This window comes from Nelusetta ayraudi, unplaced genomic scaffold (assembly GCF_046127955.1).
Source record: "Nelusetta ayraudi isolate G7.1 ecotype Tasmania unplaced genomic scaffold, CSIRO-AGI_Nayr_v1 ptg000131l, whole genome shotgun sequence".
NCBI classification, from domain to species: domain Eukaryota; kingdom Metazoa; phylum Chordata; class Actinopteri; order Tetraodontiformes; family Monacanthidae; genus Nelusetta; species Nelusetta ayraudi.
The window spans coordinates 1149006-1166455 of NW_027466181.1; the positions used below are offsets into that span (position 1 = coordinate 1149006).

The following is a 17450-nucleotide window of genomic DNA, read 5'->3' on the forward strand; positions in this document are numbered from 1 at the left end:
CGCTTTCTCATTTCCATAAAATGATTGTTCTCTTTGTTTGTTTACAGGTTTCTGCTTGAGTGAAGTACAAATAGAGCCAGGAAAGGCTCACAACATTGCAACACAAAACACTTGTGCCACCTAGTGGTGAGGCTGACTGACTGACGTGTGGCTGGCAGCTCACAGAGATGGGCGTCATCAAAATTTCAGTGCACAACTTATCCGATTGTAATTGCAATTTTAGCGCCCATAATTATACAGGTTCCCACAAGACGGCAAAGTCTTTTCACACACAAACAGTATTTACCATGGAACAGCACAGGGAAAGGGACATAAGAAAACACAGACCAATATAAACAAATAAGAACATAAATGAAATGCTACCAGGCGCTTCTTATTTCTATACGATTACTCATGCATCGATTATGTTAATACAATTTTAAATTAAATACCGTTGTGAAATTTAGAATGAAAAGCTTGGCAAGTCAATTAGTTTTTTGTTGCCTTATAACAAACGACACTTTAGCAGCGGTTTTTATTTAGTGTTGGCACGTTTTTGTCTTTTTGTTATTTAGACTTAAGTGTTCATAATTATATTTGACGCTGCATTTTTGGTGACAGCAGTTGGGAAAAGCACATATGTTGGGCATAGGCGAGAAGAAGGGGTGGAGCACATGAGGTGGGCGAGCACTTAGGTTTGCACCAGACCTGAGGCAGGAAGCTTGAGTTCGGACAAAGAGTGTCTTTTTGTTTTGTTTTGTTTTATGGTCTTTGTTAAGAAAGAAAGAAAGAAAGAAAGAAAGAAAGAAAGAAAGAAAGAAAGAAAGAAAGCCAAACCCACAAGAATGGACAGGACCTTCTGTCTCAAAGTCTGCGTAAAGAAAACACTCCTAACTGTGCACGTAATGGCAAGAGTGGAATTGGTTTCGACTGCAGGTGTTATGGAATAATAGGAAATTGCCATTACAAGTACAAAGACTAACGTAGGGTAACACTTTAAAATATAATCGGGAAATTCAGCCAATAGATGTGACAAAACCGTCCCGGGATGATCTGAATAAAACGTTTCTTTTTTTTTTTATCATTTATTTTTTATTGTTTCTCCACTTATTTCTTCAGGCGCTGCTTGGCGGTCTACTAAAATCACTGACCTTGATCACGTCCTCCTTTCACGTTCACACACGTTTGACGTCACGGTCCAGGGCGAGCGAGGCGTAATTGCCGCGCGGGTTTCAGGTTCTCGCGAGACTACGTGAGATCCCGTGCCGTGGACTCGCGCCGCTGATTGGTGGCTGCCTTGTGGGCGGTGGCGAGGCGCCCCGCGCGGCGCCTGCCTGACAGACCGCGAGCAGGGCTCCAAAAGGCCAAAACGTCACAGGCGAAGGACGGAAGCACAACACACCCGCTTGACAGCGAGGTGGATCTGTCGGTCAGGTTCTGCTACACGTGCTCGCTGTGGTTCTCCAGGACTGGATGAAACTCGATCTGGGACAGCAAGAGCACAGGACCCGATCGGCCGTCGTTTCTCCTAAGCAGACAGGTCTGTTTTATGCTGGTGTGTGCACAAATGATCGTCGCCAACTTAGCAGAGTGTCTAATTACTTTTTGTCAACTCCCTTCGAATCCACTTTAGTCGGACCATGCGGTTCTCGTTTGAGACGTTTGCGCTCCTTGTGTGTGTGTGTGTGTGTGTGTGTGTGTGTGTGTGTGTGTGTGTGTGTGTGTGTGTGTGTGTGTGTGTGTGTGTGTGTGTGTGTGTGTGTGTGTGTGTGTGTGTGTGTGACTCTTGCTAATTAGGCAGACTGCGAACAAAATGAATGTTTTTATTTCATGGACAACTGAAAGGTTAGTCAGGCGATTGGTCTCGAAGAGCAGGTTAGTTGGGAGACTCTGTCAGTTGTCTAACCGGGTAAGAAAACGATGTCATGACGTTAATGGAGCTTTAAGTCGCTACTATTCACATGGGAGCTAATTTGGCGTCCTTGCTGTTGGGTGTCAGTGGCCCATAGACAATCAACATGTCGTAACCTCGGGCGATGTGCGTTTGGGCGCGCGCGCTCGGCTAGAATTTCCCGCCTTTTAGTCGCACTCGCGTGTTTTTTGTTTGCTTGTTTGATTGATTGATTGATTGATTTTACGTGTGGCGACACTTTCGAAGTTATAGGTGACTGTCAACTGTCATTCATATTTTGTCGTGTGTTAATGGCTAAAGGGAAATGTGGTGATGGACCACCTCGCGAAAGCCTCCTAGTTTTTAAGCTTCTGTGAATGTTGTTTGTTTCTTTCAACTGTTTTCAAGCGGTTTATGTGATTTTATTTTTATATTATTATTATTTTTTTTTTTACTAATGTATTTATTCATTTAGTTGGTATTGTAATTTTAAGATGACAATTAAACTGGGTCATTAAGTGACCTGGTTTCAGTTTCAATCTGATTAACCCGCATTCCCATTATTGAAAGTGTCAGTAGCTGGCGCCAGTTTTAGGCGGCTAAAAAAAAAGAACCTATGTTTATTATTGTAGCATGTTTAGTTTATAAGTTCCCTTAATCAAATCTAAAATTGCCACGAATTTTCCACAAGAATCATACAAATTCAGAGCATTTTAATTGAGATATAATTGGACTTTCACTCATTAAAATGCTTGCTGTTAACGTAACATTACACTAAGTGCGAGTGTTTAAAATGTGTTTTACCTTGGTGACTATTTATTGTTTGTTTGATAGTACTTTCCCTGCCCAAACATGTTTTTGACAGGTATGTGATGTGGTATGCAATAGGTTGTTTTTTTTTATTTTTTTACTTGCACCGTTGGATTGTTCTTTTAGCCCGGAATTTTGCTCGTGTCACAAGCAGCAGAAAATGTTTTTTGACAGATGTGCATTTGTTTGTTTGTTATTCCAGTCATTAGATGCCACTATGAAGTACATCCTGGTTACTGGCGGTGTCATATCTGGCATTGGGAAAGGCATCATTGCAAGCAGCTTGGGAACCATCCTCAAGTCATGTGGCCTTCATGTTACATCCATTAAAATCGACCCGTACATCAACATTGACGCTGGCACATTTTCACCCTATGAGCACGGTGAGCATGAACGCATTAACAACTTTATTGAGCTATTGTGTCGCGGACCACCTACCATCTACATCTCGTTTAGTTGCTACAGATATTTGTCATGCAGTGAAAGTGCTCACATTGCGTTGATCCGGTCGCCCCTGCTCACATGTTGTGGGTGTCTGATCCGTCGTGCAGGTGAAGTGTTTGTCCTTGATGATGGTGGGGAGGTAGATCTGGACCTGGGGAACTATGAGCGTTTCCTGGACATCCGTCTAACCAAAGAAAACAACCTCACCACTGGGAAGATCTACCAGTCGGTCATCAACAAGGAGAGGAAGGGAGACTATCTGGGCAAGACGGTCCAGGGTGAGTCTGCCTGTTGCTGAGCTCTCCAGCATCGTTGTCTATTTGATTTGCTTTTCTTGTATTTATATTTTGGCCTGTAATGTGTGTCCAATGCGCTGTGTTGATTCTAAGTGATCTTTTTGTATCTGTTGTTCTGTTGTCAGTGGTGCCCCACATCACAGATGCCATCCAGGAGTGGGTGATGAAGCAAGCCAGAGTCTCCGTCGACGATGACGGGGTCGAACCTGAAGTTTGTATCATTGAGGTAAGATGATAGAAAAAGAAGGGCCTCATCCCTCCTCCTTCGCTCATTTCCCGTCTTACCGATAGCAGGTATGGTCAGGTATTGGAGGCAAGTGGTTGGTGAAGCTAATCGGAAAACGTAGCTATAGAAAGCATTAGTTTGTCTAAAACATGAAAACTTCCTGGACATCTCCTATTAATAATGGCTAAAAGTTCCTAAATAAGTCTCTTCCTATTGTTGTCTGTATCGTCTCAATTTCAAAAGTAAGTACACACTTGGAAGGAACTCTGTAAAGCTGCGGAATGACGGGAACTTGTGCCCTGCCTTGTACTCGTGAAACATCACAAACAGCCATCAAATCTTCCACCTTCACGCTTCACCCACACTGTTTTGGCATCCAAATTAAGGCGGTTATGTAATCGCCCTGTCATTACCAGCATGCAGTCCTAGGTATTTCAGGACTTAACTCACCTCAGCTGTGCATTTTAATGAAGTGGATTCCACTTTGCCACCGAGTGAAGCGGTCCCTCTCCAAACAAGTGTCTGCGGCTGATGTGGAATGTTAATGCTTTAGACACGGAGTCTAGAAAGACGAGGGCCACTTCAGTGTAAAACTTTACGCAGCCTCCTTGTTTGTGTTTTATAAGAGCTGTTGCTGCTGCCTGAGTTTTAGGCAAAACATGCATCTTGTCTGTAACCCTGCACTGGGGTTAGAGAAATAGCATCTGGTTTATATTAAGAAAAAAAAAACTTCTACAGTTTGTCAGACAACTTGTTCAGTACATGAAATGGTCGAATTGTTGAAAGGGAGGTTCTTTAAATTGCAGCTTTTCTCGACAATGTTTTCAAAGCTATTTTTTTTTTTGCTGTTGCACATTGTATTTTTGAAGCTTTCATTGGGAAATGTGCTTTAGAATAGAATGAAAAAAGAAAATGAGAAGAATGGCTGAAGATAACTTTAAATGAAACAGGTTTTATGTATTGTACCGACTAGTTTTATAATGTCACTACATGGCTTTGTATCTCAGTCAAAGCATTTGTAATTGTCCCATTATTGCCTGAAGCCCTTCTGTCTTTTTCAACGGTTCTGTGTCAATTAAAAAAACAGAAGAAGAAAAAAAACGCAGTTCTTAGAAGACACAAAAAAAAACAAAAAACCTGTTTGCTCTCCCTGTCTGTCCCTCGTTATGTAAAGTCCCGAGAAGCAGACATGTGCGTGCACGTGAGCCTCGCTGTTGCCTAAGCTTGTGCTTTGTGCCTACAGTTGGGAGGCACAGTCGGGGACATTGAGAGCATGCCCTTCATCGAGGCCTTCAGGCAGTTCCAGTTCAAAGTGAAGAAGGAGAACTTTTGCAACATCCATGTCAGCCTCATACCGCAGGTATGCTTCTCTGCCCGTTCTGGACAAAGTCTCTGATTGTCTACCAGCTTTCACACAGCGGAGGATAATTGCTGGATTGCAACATTCAAATTATGTTTTGACCATATTTGTTTCAAACCTTGGAAGATATGTAGCTGCGCACCGTGTAATTATGATGTGGAATGAACCGGGGAGAGTCATGTGATTTGAATTGTGTTTTTACGACGTGGTCTCGCACCTCCTTTTGCTCAGCTGAATTTGATTGTGTCTCTTTAGCCTAATACTACAGGAGAGCAGAAAACCAAACCGACCCAGAGCAGTGTGCGGGAGCTCAGAGGGCTCGGCTTGTCTCCGGACCTGGTGAGTTGGATCACAAATGGTTCTCAAAGTTCCCCTCTGGCACCCCAGATATAAAAAACAAAACAATGAATCCTTTTTGAATGCAGAAGGAAGCCACATGGCGCCTGTTCTTCGGTTCTGGTGTCAAGTATGTAAAGCTAAAAAAAAAGTTCATTGGTTCCCTCAGATTATGTGCCGCTGTTCCATGCCTCTGGAGAGAGCTGTGAAGGAGAAAATCTCCATGTTTTGTCATGTGGAACCCACACAGGTATGGAATAGTTTTCTTTTCAAGATAATAATAAAAACAGAACCAACCAGTCCAGCAGTTGTGTCGTTGCTCAGTGTCGTGTTAACAGTACATTTTTTAACCAAACAGATGCATGATTAGCAAGCTAGTTTTAATAAGGTCAACATTCGGCGTTGACATGATTGCGTCATCATTTTTGCACATCTTTCCAGGTCATTTGTGTCCAAGACGTCTCAACAGTGTACCGGGTGCCCCTGCTGCTGGAGGACCAGGGCGTGGTCAGCTACTTCTGTCAGCGACTCAACCTGCCGGTGGAGACGAGCCCGAGACGGATGCTCTCCAAGTGGAAGGAGATGGCTGACCGGTGAGAAAATGCATCACGTAAACTGCAAAGTGCATTGAAACCAATGCAAACCAGGTGTTTGAATTGCTCAACACAGCTGCATGAGGTGACTGTTGTGAACTGTGTTGATTTTTACAGTTCTGATCGTCTCCTGGAGCGCGTCTCCATAGCCCTGGTGGGAAAATACACAAAGCTGGCCGACGCCTACACCTCCGTCATCAAGGCCCTGGAGCACTCTGCTCTGGCTATTAATCACAAACTGGAGGTTAAGGTATGAAAAAAAAATCACACTCTTAAGATTTTGTTAATTCCTGTTCACAGCAAGGCACTAACGAGGCCTTGGAAGCAGATAGAACTTCACATATGTCAGTGTTCGTTCAGCACTCGGCCCGTTGGCTCCCACGTTGGTTGATTTCACTCCAAGCGGTGCTGTTTGCTCTGTTTTGCAGTACATTGACTCTGCGGACTTGGAGCCTGTGACTCTGCAGGAGGAGCCAGTGAAATATCACGAGGCCTGGCACAAACTGTGCAGCTCCGAGTGAGTAGAGCCACCTCAGAAAAGCACCAGCAGCTTCTGGCGGTGCGGAAAATGTGTCACTCTCAAGATGTACGCGGTGGCAGAGTTGCGCACGGTTATACCACATGGTGGCAGTAGAGTGCCGTCACCGCCATTGATCAGCATCACGCAACCCAGCAGTCAGTGGATTCTGAGCAGATTGTCCCTCATGTCCTGAAAATATACTGGTTCCCTAACTTGGAAATGTCAGTGTATACTAATAATATATAAAGTGATTCTTCATCGTACGCTTTCGAGCGTCCATGACTGTAACCCAGTTTGCTGATAACTTCTTCTGTCCCTCAGAGGCGTGTTGGTTCCTGGAGGTTTTGGTACGAGAGGAACTGAGGGCAAGATTCTCGCCATTAACTGGGCCAGGAAACAAAATAAGCCTTTCCTCGGTAAGAGTTCCAGCCTCACACCGACTGAGTCATAAAGTCATCTGCTCAAATCAAACCTCGCAGTGGCAATTCTGCTGAGGAAGGAGGAAGACTTTTTGCAGAGCTCCAGTCTGTATTTTGGATCGAAAGGAGAGGAATTAATTACGAGGCACAAGTCTCTCTGCAGCCTTTGCATATTTAAAGCAATTATGCAAAGACGTTTTTAAAAACCTGTCCTCAGGAACAAGTGTGGTTGCAGATAGGCAGTGGTCACCGGCGACTCAGACTTAAAAAAAAAAAAAAAATGCTCGAGCGGCGACCTCAAATGTATCATGAGTCGAGGTGATAATTGACGAAGGAACGCTCAGATATTCATAGTTAGCCAGACGGGGGTGAATCATTTCCATGTGCAGACAGTCATCTCGGCGGTTCGCGCACACTTGGGATCTCGTCGAGACCTTGTTTGCTGACAAGTCCTAGAAATAGCTCTGATTATGCAAACAATCCTGTTGGTCTTGTTCTCCGCAGGGGTGTGTTTGGGAATGCAACTGGCGGTGTGCGAGTTTGCCCGAAATGTTCTAGGATGGGAAGGTGGGTAATTGCACAGTTCAGCCGAGGACACTCCCTGGAAGGGGTGGGGGAGGGGGAACCTGTGATCCTGCACCATCCTAATGTAACTGATGTGAGGACGGCCGCACCCGACCGTTCAGTTCAGTTGTCCCTATCTCTCCGTAGATGCCAACTCCACCGAATTTAATCCGGAATCCAAGCACCCGGTGGTAGGTTATCTCTCTCAGCCACGCTCATTTCCCATCAAATCATCCCGCCGCTCCGCCCGAACCCCTGTCAACGCCCCGTGTGATCTCGACAGGTGATTGAAATGCCGGAGCACAACCCGGGGCAGATGGGCGGCACGATGCGCCTGGGGAAGAGGAGAACTATTTTCAGGTCCAAGAACAGCGTAATGAGTGAGTATCCTCATCGCACCAGCGACGACGCCCGCTGGTTTTCGCCCTCTGACGTCCGGCGATTTCTCACTGCAGAGAAGCTGTACGGGAACGTGGACTACGTGGACGAGAGGCACAGACACAGATTCGAGGTAGAGAGCAGGACGACAAAACGGGACGAGTGACCTCCCTGTGATTGGATCCAATAGTGCTTTAAAACTGGGAGGAAACCTTGAAGGGATCCGCCGCTGATGGAGTGTTTTCTTGTCGCAGGTGAACCCTGAGATGAAGGCCGACTTTGAGAAAAACGGTCTCCAGTTTGCCGGCCAGGATGTCGAAGGAGAGAGGATGGAGATTATTGAACTGGAGGGTGAGCGGCAAAGTTCATTGCGAGCGTTTGAATGCGACGCAATAAATACAGCGCGCCTTTTATGATCCTTTCTGGGCTGAGCCTTGGGGAGGACGCGCGGCCTTCCCTCCGCTAACTCGCCTCCCCACTCTCGTTTCAGACCATTGTTACTTCGTGGGCGTGCAGTTCCATCCGGAGTTCACCTCCAGGCCCATCAAACCCTCGCCGCCGTACTTCGGCCTCCTGCTGGCCGCCGCCGGGAAGCTCCAGAGCTACCTGGCCAAGGGCTGCCAGCTCTCGCCACGGTACGAGCGCGCACGCCACCGCTCTGGCTCGGACATATTTAGTGTAGGATGAAACATGGGACCTCCTTTATTACCTCAGGCCGTTATCCTTCAACGATGCAATTAGGGGTTTACAGCGCCCCTGTGGGAAGTTATTAAGTTGCATCCAGTTGTGCAGGAGTCTTAATTGCATACATTTTAATGTGTGTACGATGAGAATGTGATTCAGTTCACCGGTGTGTAGTACTGTTATTCTAAATTTTCCATTAAGTGGTCAGTTATGTTTATTTTTATGTCAGAAAAAGCCATTGTTTAGTTGTATGAAATCTTTGCCATATTATTTTATTAGTAGTGTTCATATAAAGCACCTAAGCAGTTTTGTTTTTTATTTTTTTAATATCTTTGGTAAAGCTGTTCAGCATTTTATCATTTTTAGTTTTTTATTGCAACAGTGAATTGCATTTATTTCCATTTAACTGTGCGTCTTTAGAGAGTTGAATCAAATCACATTTACTGTTGCTCCCCCCCCCACCCCGACTGTTATCACCTAAAACGCCTCTTGCTTTTCCTCCTGACATCCATTCAGCGATCATTGTAGTCCATATTGTGCGTGCTAAACCGTGGCTCCTCCATTATTGCGCAGAGTAACAGAAATTTAACGACCTGAAGGCGTCGCTGCGGCAGTTTACCGAGGCACTTTGTCATCATCCTACCTGCAATCACTGTGAAGGATTAGTGCTGTAATACTCATTTGATGACTTTATTCTCCTCTGCAGGGACACTTACAGCTGCTGCAGCAGCGGCGACAGCTCTCCCGACGTAGAAATCTGCGAGCTCAAGTTCCCGTCTCTGTCTTGAAAAACAAGCACCTGTTGCGTTCGTGTCAGGTAAACACGCGGGTTACATTTTTTTTTTTTTGTAAGAGACGCTGCAAAAAAAAAAACGCACATCTACTGGCCTGATGAGAATCTGTACGTAAGCCCTGAACACTTAATTTCCCCCTTCAGTGACTATACATAGGTGATGGGATCTCTTACACTTTGTGGGAAAACTACAGCAGTAAGTGCTCGTTGTTATGGAAATGATATTGCGAAACACACTCCAGACGGGAAGGAGGAGACGACGAGATAAAACATGAATAGAGAGTCTTGCCCTGTTAGGACAAGATATGTGTTCTGAGACACTTCGGTCTGTACACGCACACACACACACGCACAGTGCACGCAGAGTGTAAAACTTTAAGTCCACTTATTGGTTGGAGCAGTCACCCAAAATATGTTGAAAGCAGTGCATATGAACTTGGGCATAATCGTAACATATACACTTTATAAAATATCCATTGTTAGGTTTTAATTTATTTTTGATTTTAGTGTTTTAATGTATAGTTTCATGTGTAAAAAAAAAAAAAACGCTCTCGCTTGGCTTGCTGCAAACCTTTCAGGCATTAAGATGCACTGCATTGTGTTTGCATTCTTCGACTATGTGTTTGTATTTCATTCTCACAGAGAGGTTTCATTCAACCTATTTAATGGGATTGTCTTTAAAACGGAGTGTATGCAGGACGTGTAATCAGGCTCTTAATGAACTTCTTGCCTGATGGCAATCAGCAAACCTGATGAATCACTTGACCTTGATCACATTTTAGGTCCCTTTCTCGCAGACGGTTTAGCCAATCAAAACGCAGTGAAATTAGTTGCGGGGGGGATGGAGTGTTTAAAATGTAAATGGTTCTCGCTGAATCAGCAAAGCAAATCTTTTATTCTTATATATTTTATTTAAAAGAAACAAGGGCAGGGGGGGGGGGTGTTATAATTTACCTGTAATCCTGTTCGATTGATATCAAGTCTGTGCGAAAGATGCCTTACAGCTGTTTGTTGTTGCTGTTGTGTTTGTTTGTTTGTTTGTTTGGGGAAGAAAATGCCACAGATTTTCTATTTATGAAATTCAAATGCATGTTTATGAAGTGTGTTTATTCCAAATAAATATTTTTATTCCTCTTAACAATCTGCCATTGAGATGACTGTTTTTTTTGTTTTGTTTTGTTTTGTTTTCGCAGTGGCGCACACACACACACACACACACACACACACACACACACACACACACACATTTCAGCTGTTTAAAAATACCATAAACCCAAACAAATGTATTTGATCACAGTGTTTTCAGCGTCATTAAATGCTCTTGAAAGCGCTGCTGCTCACATTTATCAAAAGAAAAAAGAAGCAGGCCAGCCTGCTGAACCCTTGTGGCTGCACACTCAACACATCGGCATTGAGAGGGAACAGCTGCGCTTCATTACAATTACTTGACCAAACTTTTACCATAGGAGAAACGGAGAGAGGATGCACTCCAACTGAAAAATGGAGCAATTGGGAGATTTAAAGTGAGACGATACGATGTAGAATTGATCACTGAAGAATAGTTTTGAGTGCAGCTTTGTTCTATTGTGTAGGAAGTAGTAAATTTCTGGGCCCATTCTGCCCCCCCCACCCCCCATGATAAAAGATAGAAATCCACCCCGCAAGGCCAGTTTGCTTTTAATGTCATCGACTTCCCTACTGCAGGAGGTTGTTCTCTCAACAATCCAATCACTCACTCACAACAGTGAACAGCTCAAGATAACGACAAACCTTTTGTCAGGCGTCGTCAGCGGCTACTTCCTGCTAATTCCCCGCCCTCCAGGTGTCTCTGTGTCGTGCCCCACCTTTTGTCAAGACTGTGCACGCGGGCCGCCCTCATATACACTCGCCAGGACACGGCGGCGCTCCAGCAGCACACAGCGCCTGAGCAGGAACTGGCATCAGGAAAACTGCCGGCCATCACTGGGATCCAGGTTGCGGTTTGCTTGTTGGAGCGGCAGTATCTGTTCCCCCGGGGGAGGATTTGTAACACATGGGGAGCGAGGCTTGGAAACGGTTTGCTGCAGCTGTCACTGGGAACAGGAGGATCAGCATGGGTCGCAACACGTCAGAATTGGACCCCGGTAAGGAGTTTCTGTTGCTGCGCATCTTGCACAATTTTTCCCGTCGTGCACATCTTGCTTTTCTTCACGCTGCCTGATAACTCTGTGTTTTGCAAGCTGTGCTCACTCTGTTTATCCCTCCCTTGTCCTCACTCACCAGTGACCATGGATCCGACGATGTGGCAGTACCAGTTCAGGATCATCATGCTGGGCGACTCCACGGTGGGCAAGACCTCCCTGCTCAAGCGCTACACCGAGGACACCTTCCTGGACTCCATCAACCAGACGGTGGGGGTGGACTTCTACGTGCGCTTTCTAGACGTGGAGCCGGGGGTGAGGGTGAAGCTGCAGTTCTGGGACACGGCGGGCCAGGAAAGGTTCAGGTGAGGATGGATTCCCCCCAACCCCCCCCCCCCCCCCCAATCCCTGGCAACACAAAGCACAGCAGTGCTTCTGTGCACCATTGTCACGCATTATTAAAAAACACAATTTGTATCCACTTCCAGGACGGCTAACGCTGTTTCACGCTCTCGCGCCGCAGAGCCTCCAAACCCTCCGGTCTCTGTTTGCTCAGCATGTGTGTAGTCACGCAGTGCTGAAAGTTGACAAAAGCAGGGGCTTAAAAATTGCAATATTTTTCACTTTTAGCATACATAATGAGCGCGGGTGGGGTGGGGTGGGATTGGGGGGGGGGGGGGGGGGGATAAACTGCCAGTGACATCGTTTTCCAGGGTCCCTGAAATTCATTATTTCACTTCTACAGTTGAATGAGCCGAGGCCGATTGCACAAACTGCCTGCTTGTGTTTACCTCCCCTTTGCATGGTGACTGCAGTCGGCTAATCCTACATGCGTCAGCTAAAAGTTAAGCCAGATGAGGGTTTGTTTTCACTCTGCATTATTCTAATGGCAAAGTCTTTGTTTCTTTCTTTCTTTTTTTAAACCGACTGACTGCTGAGAGGATGATATATTTTATCTTTTTAATGAGTTTAAATGCTCGGAGAACAAGCGCTCTCCTGGAGGAACTTCTCCGCCAGCCCGCTGACAAGTTTGCGATTAAGGTTTGGAAGAACTGCGGCTCTCGGTTTCTCACGTAGGAACAAGGATGATAAAGGTCTTTTGTCAGTCGGCTTATAAAAAAAAAAAATCAACTCAAACGGTGGAGAGAATCAGCTGATAATTGCTCACTGAACAGAAGATGAGGAGGGTTGAACTCTGCGTTGCACACAGAGGGGGGTCTCCGCAAAGTTTCCTGCGCGGTTGGCCTTCGTTTTATTCTCCCGCTCACGTCTCCCCCTCTCCGGCTCCTCCGGCTCCTCCAGGTCCGTGACCCGCTCTTATTTCCGCAACTCGGCCGGAAGCCTGCTGGTGTTTGACATGACCAACCGCGAATCCTTTGACCATATCAAGAAGTGGCACTCCGAGGTGCGCGAGCACGTGCAGCCCCACACCATCCTGTTCGTGCTGGTGGGCCAGAAGAGCGACCTGGACGGGGAGAGGGCTGTGAGCCGCGAGGAGGCCGAGCAGCTGGCCGAGGAGCTCGGGGCTCCCTACGTGGAGGTTTCCGCCAAGACGGGCCTCAACGTCGGCGACACCTTCCAGCTGCTCGCCCAGCGCATCTACCAGGGCCTGCTGAGTGGCGAGGTCAAGGTGCAGGACGGCTGGGACGGTATCAAGTGTTCCGGAGCGCTCTTGCTGCATTCCCGGAGAGCCAGCAAGGCCCGGGCCCAGAAGAAGAAGTGCTGCGGTTAAGCGCTGGACGCCTCCCAGGGGGCCTCGATGATGTGCTCATCCATCCTGAAAAACTCGATTCAAGACGCATCCTTTGCACCGCTGCTGCTGAGACGCAGCCTTCATTATTTATTTATTTAGTCATGTGAAAAGTAATATGATGTGATGTCATCGCTACGGCAGAGTCCCAGACGATTGACGGTCTGGGTTATGGGATGTTCTCAGCCACCGGCATCCTCGGTTCCACCAACCGCTCCACGACGGTCTGGTTGTTAGCGCTCGCTGTGCTTCAGCCACCCGGATCGCCCAGCGATGCTCCACGTGTTTCCTTCCTGAGGGGAAATTGATTTTAAGTGTGCACAGGAAGCTTCAAAGTGACCGGCCAGGAGATCCTCCACCGCCTGGACCTGGTGCTTCCAGAGCTTCCTCCGTCCTGAGGATACCTTCACCTCTGACATCACTCTGCTGTGAGTGTGCCACGGTGGATACACCAGGATGGACTTGCAGAACGTGAGAATGTTTTTTTTTCACTCTGCACCCTGTAAAAAGCTTGTTTAGATTACCGCCATGTTATTGTGAGGCGGGTCACATGACGACAGACTGAAGCTGAAAAGATTGAGATTTTATTATTCAAGGCTGTTTAGTTTTAGCCCTTAATTTTAGCTTGGCAAAAAAAAAGTATTAACCTTATTAAAGTATTATCCTTTTTCATTCATTTCATAATTTCATAATTTGTTTTGCTTAAAACCTCCTTGTCCTTGTCACAACCAAATCCAAATGTACTCACAGTCATCAATCATTTATATCAACCTTTTGACATTTATGCTTTTAGCGCTCTCCGTTGCTGTTGACAGTAAATGTATTAAATCTTCTGCTTGAGCTCAGACATATTTTATAATGTTTTTTTTTTTTTTTTTAGAGATGTGGAAATAAACACTTGGGCCCCTTTTTTAAATGGCTGATTGAGTCTCCTGCTGTTAATGTGTCATTTTCAGGGACTGTTGTTAAACTTGTATTCAGTAGAAATTCTTGGGAGCTTTTTGATGTTGTCATTCTTTTGAGATGCTGCATCAGTTATTTCCTCAGCAACAACTGCCCATCTCTCCACCAAGAATCTGCCCCCATTTCTCTGGCCAAATCATTTATTTTGCTATAAAAAGATAGGCCAGATAAAACATTCACAGGACTAGACCTCTTGGTTTTCAGCAGCTTATATATGTATGTGTATATAACTGAATTCATTTATAGAACCACTTTTTTTTTCTTTTTTTTTAATAAAGCAACAGTTAAATAAAAAAAAAAAAACAAGAGTGAAGAGTAATGGACTTTCTCAGCCAACAACTTAATTTAACTTAGTTTAAAACTGTATACTACTGTATGCTATAAAAAAAAAAGATGAAAAATTATAACAGTCAAATTTGTTGTGGTACTTTTGACAAACACATGGAGTGTAAATTTGGTGTTTCATTAGAATTTTAATAACATGACATATATGCTAAACAGACACCCTTACCTAGAGTAAAAAGTGGATACAAGTCTTTATCATTGAAAGACACAATACAGTCAATTATTGAGAAAAATGCAATGACAGAGGTTCTGCCAGAATTCACCGAATGCCAAGAAAACCAAATTAGAGATGAGAATTAGATCAATGTGTGACAATGCTGGCAAATGTTAGGGAGTGACACTGCAACACTTTTTTTTAATCTCAATTATTAATATATCCAAACCTTATTAAAAAAAACAAATAACCACACACACACACAACAATGCGCCCAATCTATGTTTTAGCATATTCATTAGTACACCTACACACACACTCACTCTCTCGCTCTCACACACACTCTCTCTCTCTCACACACACACTCACACACTCGCACGCTCACACACACACACACAGGCTGCAGCATTTTAAATCCCACAGCTTCGCTACTTTTTAGTTGTCTTGCGGATCAGCGCCATTCTCTGAAACAAAAATAACAACACAGTCAGGGAGACCCACTTTGTCAATATCAAAATCAACAAGGGAATTACAAGATTAGTTATTTTAATCTTATTATTTATGTGATTTCCCCCTAAAATACATTACAATAAAAACATTTCTGGAGCTCTAAATGGCAACGTAGTATTTGCTCACCTGTTTGTGAGCCTCTGTGGTGCAAGCCTTTTTAAACGGTCGGATTTCATCAGAACCGTGACCAGGAATCCACATGTTCCACTGTCGCTCTGAGAAACATAAGGCCAAGTACATCGTCCAGTTAACCACTCAGGATATTAAGTATGTTGTATAACTGTACAAAACTAAGCTCCTACCAGACTCGGATACACATGATAAGTTATTATCCCTGAGCTGTTGTGACGTTATAGAAAAACAAGCGCAGCACCCGAAGCAGTCCATTAAAATGCAGCCAGTTACTTACCGAGATGCAATTGAACATCTTTCACCTCCAAAGTGTTGGACTTGCGGTGGCGTGCGAGTTGACAGGCTGCTGTCACTACGCTCTCGATAAAGTCATCTGCAATTTGCAGAAGCATCTAAAAAAAAAAAGAAGATGACGACGTTTGGAAAACATTGCTTGTGTGCAGCAGAGAAAAGCAGCAATCTGGAGCGGCCCTCCTATCTCCAGCCACTCGCACTACTTGTCATGCAGCCGCCAGACTTTCAACTGAATAAGATGTCTAAATGATGGATGTGGCAGTAAGTGGAAGCTTTAGAGGGACAAAAGCGAGATTCATGGCACAACACAAACTTCAAAGATGCCCCCCCCCCCCCCCCCCCGCCCCTTCCCTCCAAAACCACATAAAGGAAAGACTTGATTTAGACATGCCACTAAAACCACATACATACCTCTTCAACGTCCTCATCCAGCTGCTCATTTGGATCGATCTCCCTCACCAGGTCCTGCAGCTTCTTTTTACTGAGAACCTGGGAAGAAAGCAGATGCATCCATTTTTTATCGATGCATCTTGTGGAGAGCCAGAACTGACAACTGAACCACCACAAGACGTATTAAAGTTTGACAAAACTGCGACGTGCTATTTATTTGTTCATTAAATATATACATGCCATGAATAATTATATACCAAACAATGTTACACTGAGATTCCCATGACATGACGGTGTGGCGCAGAAACCCAGATTTAATCCCACAATGCCAAAATTCTGCTCTTTAGCCTTGGTACAATTTATAGAGCTGCAAACAATAATTTAGTAGTTTACGGTCTGTAACTTGACTAGAACTGTCGACAACTGCAGTCTGAAAGGAGCTACTTGTGAAACTTTTCAGCCAGGCATTCGGTGATGGATGAATAATGGACTAACCTGAGATCCTTCTGGACTACTTCTACCAGCCGGGCCAGGGGGCATAATCTTCATCGTTGATGTGGTGCTGTTGGCCATACTGGTGGCAACAGGAAACGCGGAGGAACTTGGGAGTTTCACGGGAGGCAAAACGGATGTTTGTATGTGTCCGTTCGTGTCCAGAGTCCAAGGTGAGCACGGATATGATGGATTGGCAGGTCCGTAAATCTGGAAGAAAATATCCACCATAAGGAAGCCATTCCCGATATATGCTTCCAAAGTATACTTTTTTTTTTTTTTAATTACTAATCGAATAAGCAGCACACAGTGTAATTGCGGTTTCCACAAATGGATTTAACACAAAAGTGGCTCGCAAGTATAAAGTGCAAAGCGATACACACTGCTCTAATACATTTTAGGGAAAGGCATCGCATAAGGTTGATCAATTTGTCCAAAGTGTTTTGTAAGAAGGTGAGGTTTGAGAAACGCTTTCGCTGTTCGTGCTGTTTTAAAAGACGTCGGGTCCTGGGATTTGCACGATCGGTACACAATAGTTAGCGAACCTTCCACCAGAAAATGTAGAAATTATTTTAAATATAAAGGCTGGGGCTCATCTTATTTAAGTAAAACTCTAAAGGCTATTTAGCCTAACAGGCTAACGTTAGCTGCTAAACAAGCGACATCGTGTTATGCAGGGTGCACAATAAGATAACGAACGATGCGACGGGCTTACCAACAAAAAACAAGCACTATTAGTCCATGGTTTATCCTCGACGCGGCGACAATTATGTAATTTATTACGGCCACAACGTATCTGCTCGTCTCGGAAAAGCGACAAACAAAACAAAAAAAAAAATCTGCGAGACTATTTTACACAACTTCCTGTTCTTCACATCTACTTCCGGTGCTAACGTTTCGCGTGTGCTGTCCCACCTACTGGACTATTTACAAATGAGTTCATCGACTGAACAACACCATCGGTATTCGTATTTTGGGTCAGCGACCTGCTATTGATATTTATGCGA

At 44.9% G+C, this 17450-nt stretch overlaps 3 protein-coding genes across 3 annotated transcripts; 2 read left to right on the forward strand and 1 right to left on the reverse strand.

The window, feature by feature from the left end:
• Positions 1–1333: 1333 nt before the first annotated feature.
• On the forward strand, positions 1334–10434 carry LOC142904669 (CTP synthase 1-like). Its single transcript, XM_076050901.1, has 18 exons — positions 1334–1519; positions 2883–3063; positions 3232–3402; positions 3546–3646; positions 4890–5006; positions 5262–5345; positions 5512–5592; positions 5784–5935; positions 6053–6185; positions 6364–6452; positions 6777–6871; positions 7379–7441; positions 7586–7629; positions 7722–7818; positions 7894–7949; positions 8071–8167; positions 8307–8451; positions 9207–10434. Exons 2-18 carry the CDS (start codon positions 2898–2900, stop codon positions 9286–9288), a joined length of 1773 nt encoding a protein of 590 aa, XP_075907016.1. The 5' UTR covers positions 1334–1519; positions 2883–2897; the 3' UTR covers positions 9289–10434.
• A 507-nt stretch (positions 10435–10941) lies between these two features.
• Positions 10942–14091, forward strand: LOC142904676 (ras-related protein Rab-39B-like). The gene is made up of 3 exons (XM_076050909.1): positions 10942–11416; positions 11556–11778; positions 12716–14091. Exons 1-3 carry the CDS (start codon positions 11326–11328, stop codon positions 13143–13145), a joined length of 744 nt encoding a protein of 247 aa, XP_075907024.1. The 5' UTR covers positions 10942–11325; the 3' UTR covers positions 13146–14091.
• A 488-nt stretch (positions 14092–14579) lies between these two features.
• Positions 14580–17278, reverse strand: taf12 (TAF12 RNA polymerase II, TATA box binding protein (TBP)-associated factor). Its single transcript, XM_076050912.1, has 6 exons — positions 17159–17278; positions 16447–16653; positions 15973–16050; positions 15545–15659; positions 15262–15350; positions 14580–15089 (listed from the first exon to the last, which is right to left on the reverse strand). Exons 2-6 carry the CDS (start codon positions 16522–16524, stop codon positions 15054–15056), a joined length of 396 nt encoding a protein of 131 aa, XP_075907027.1. The 5' UTR covers positions 16525–16653; positions 17159–17278; the 3' UTR covers positions 14580–15053.
• Between the last annotated feature and the right edge of the window lie 172 nt (positions 17279–17450).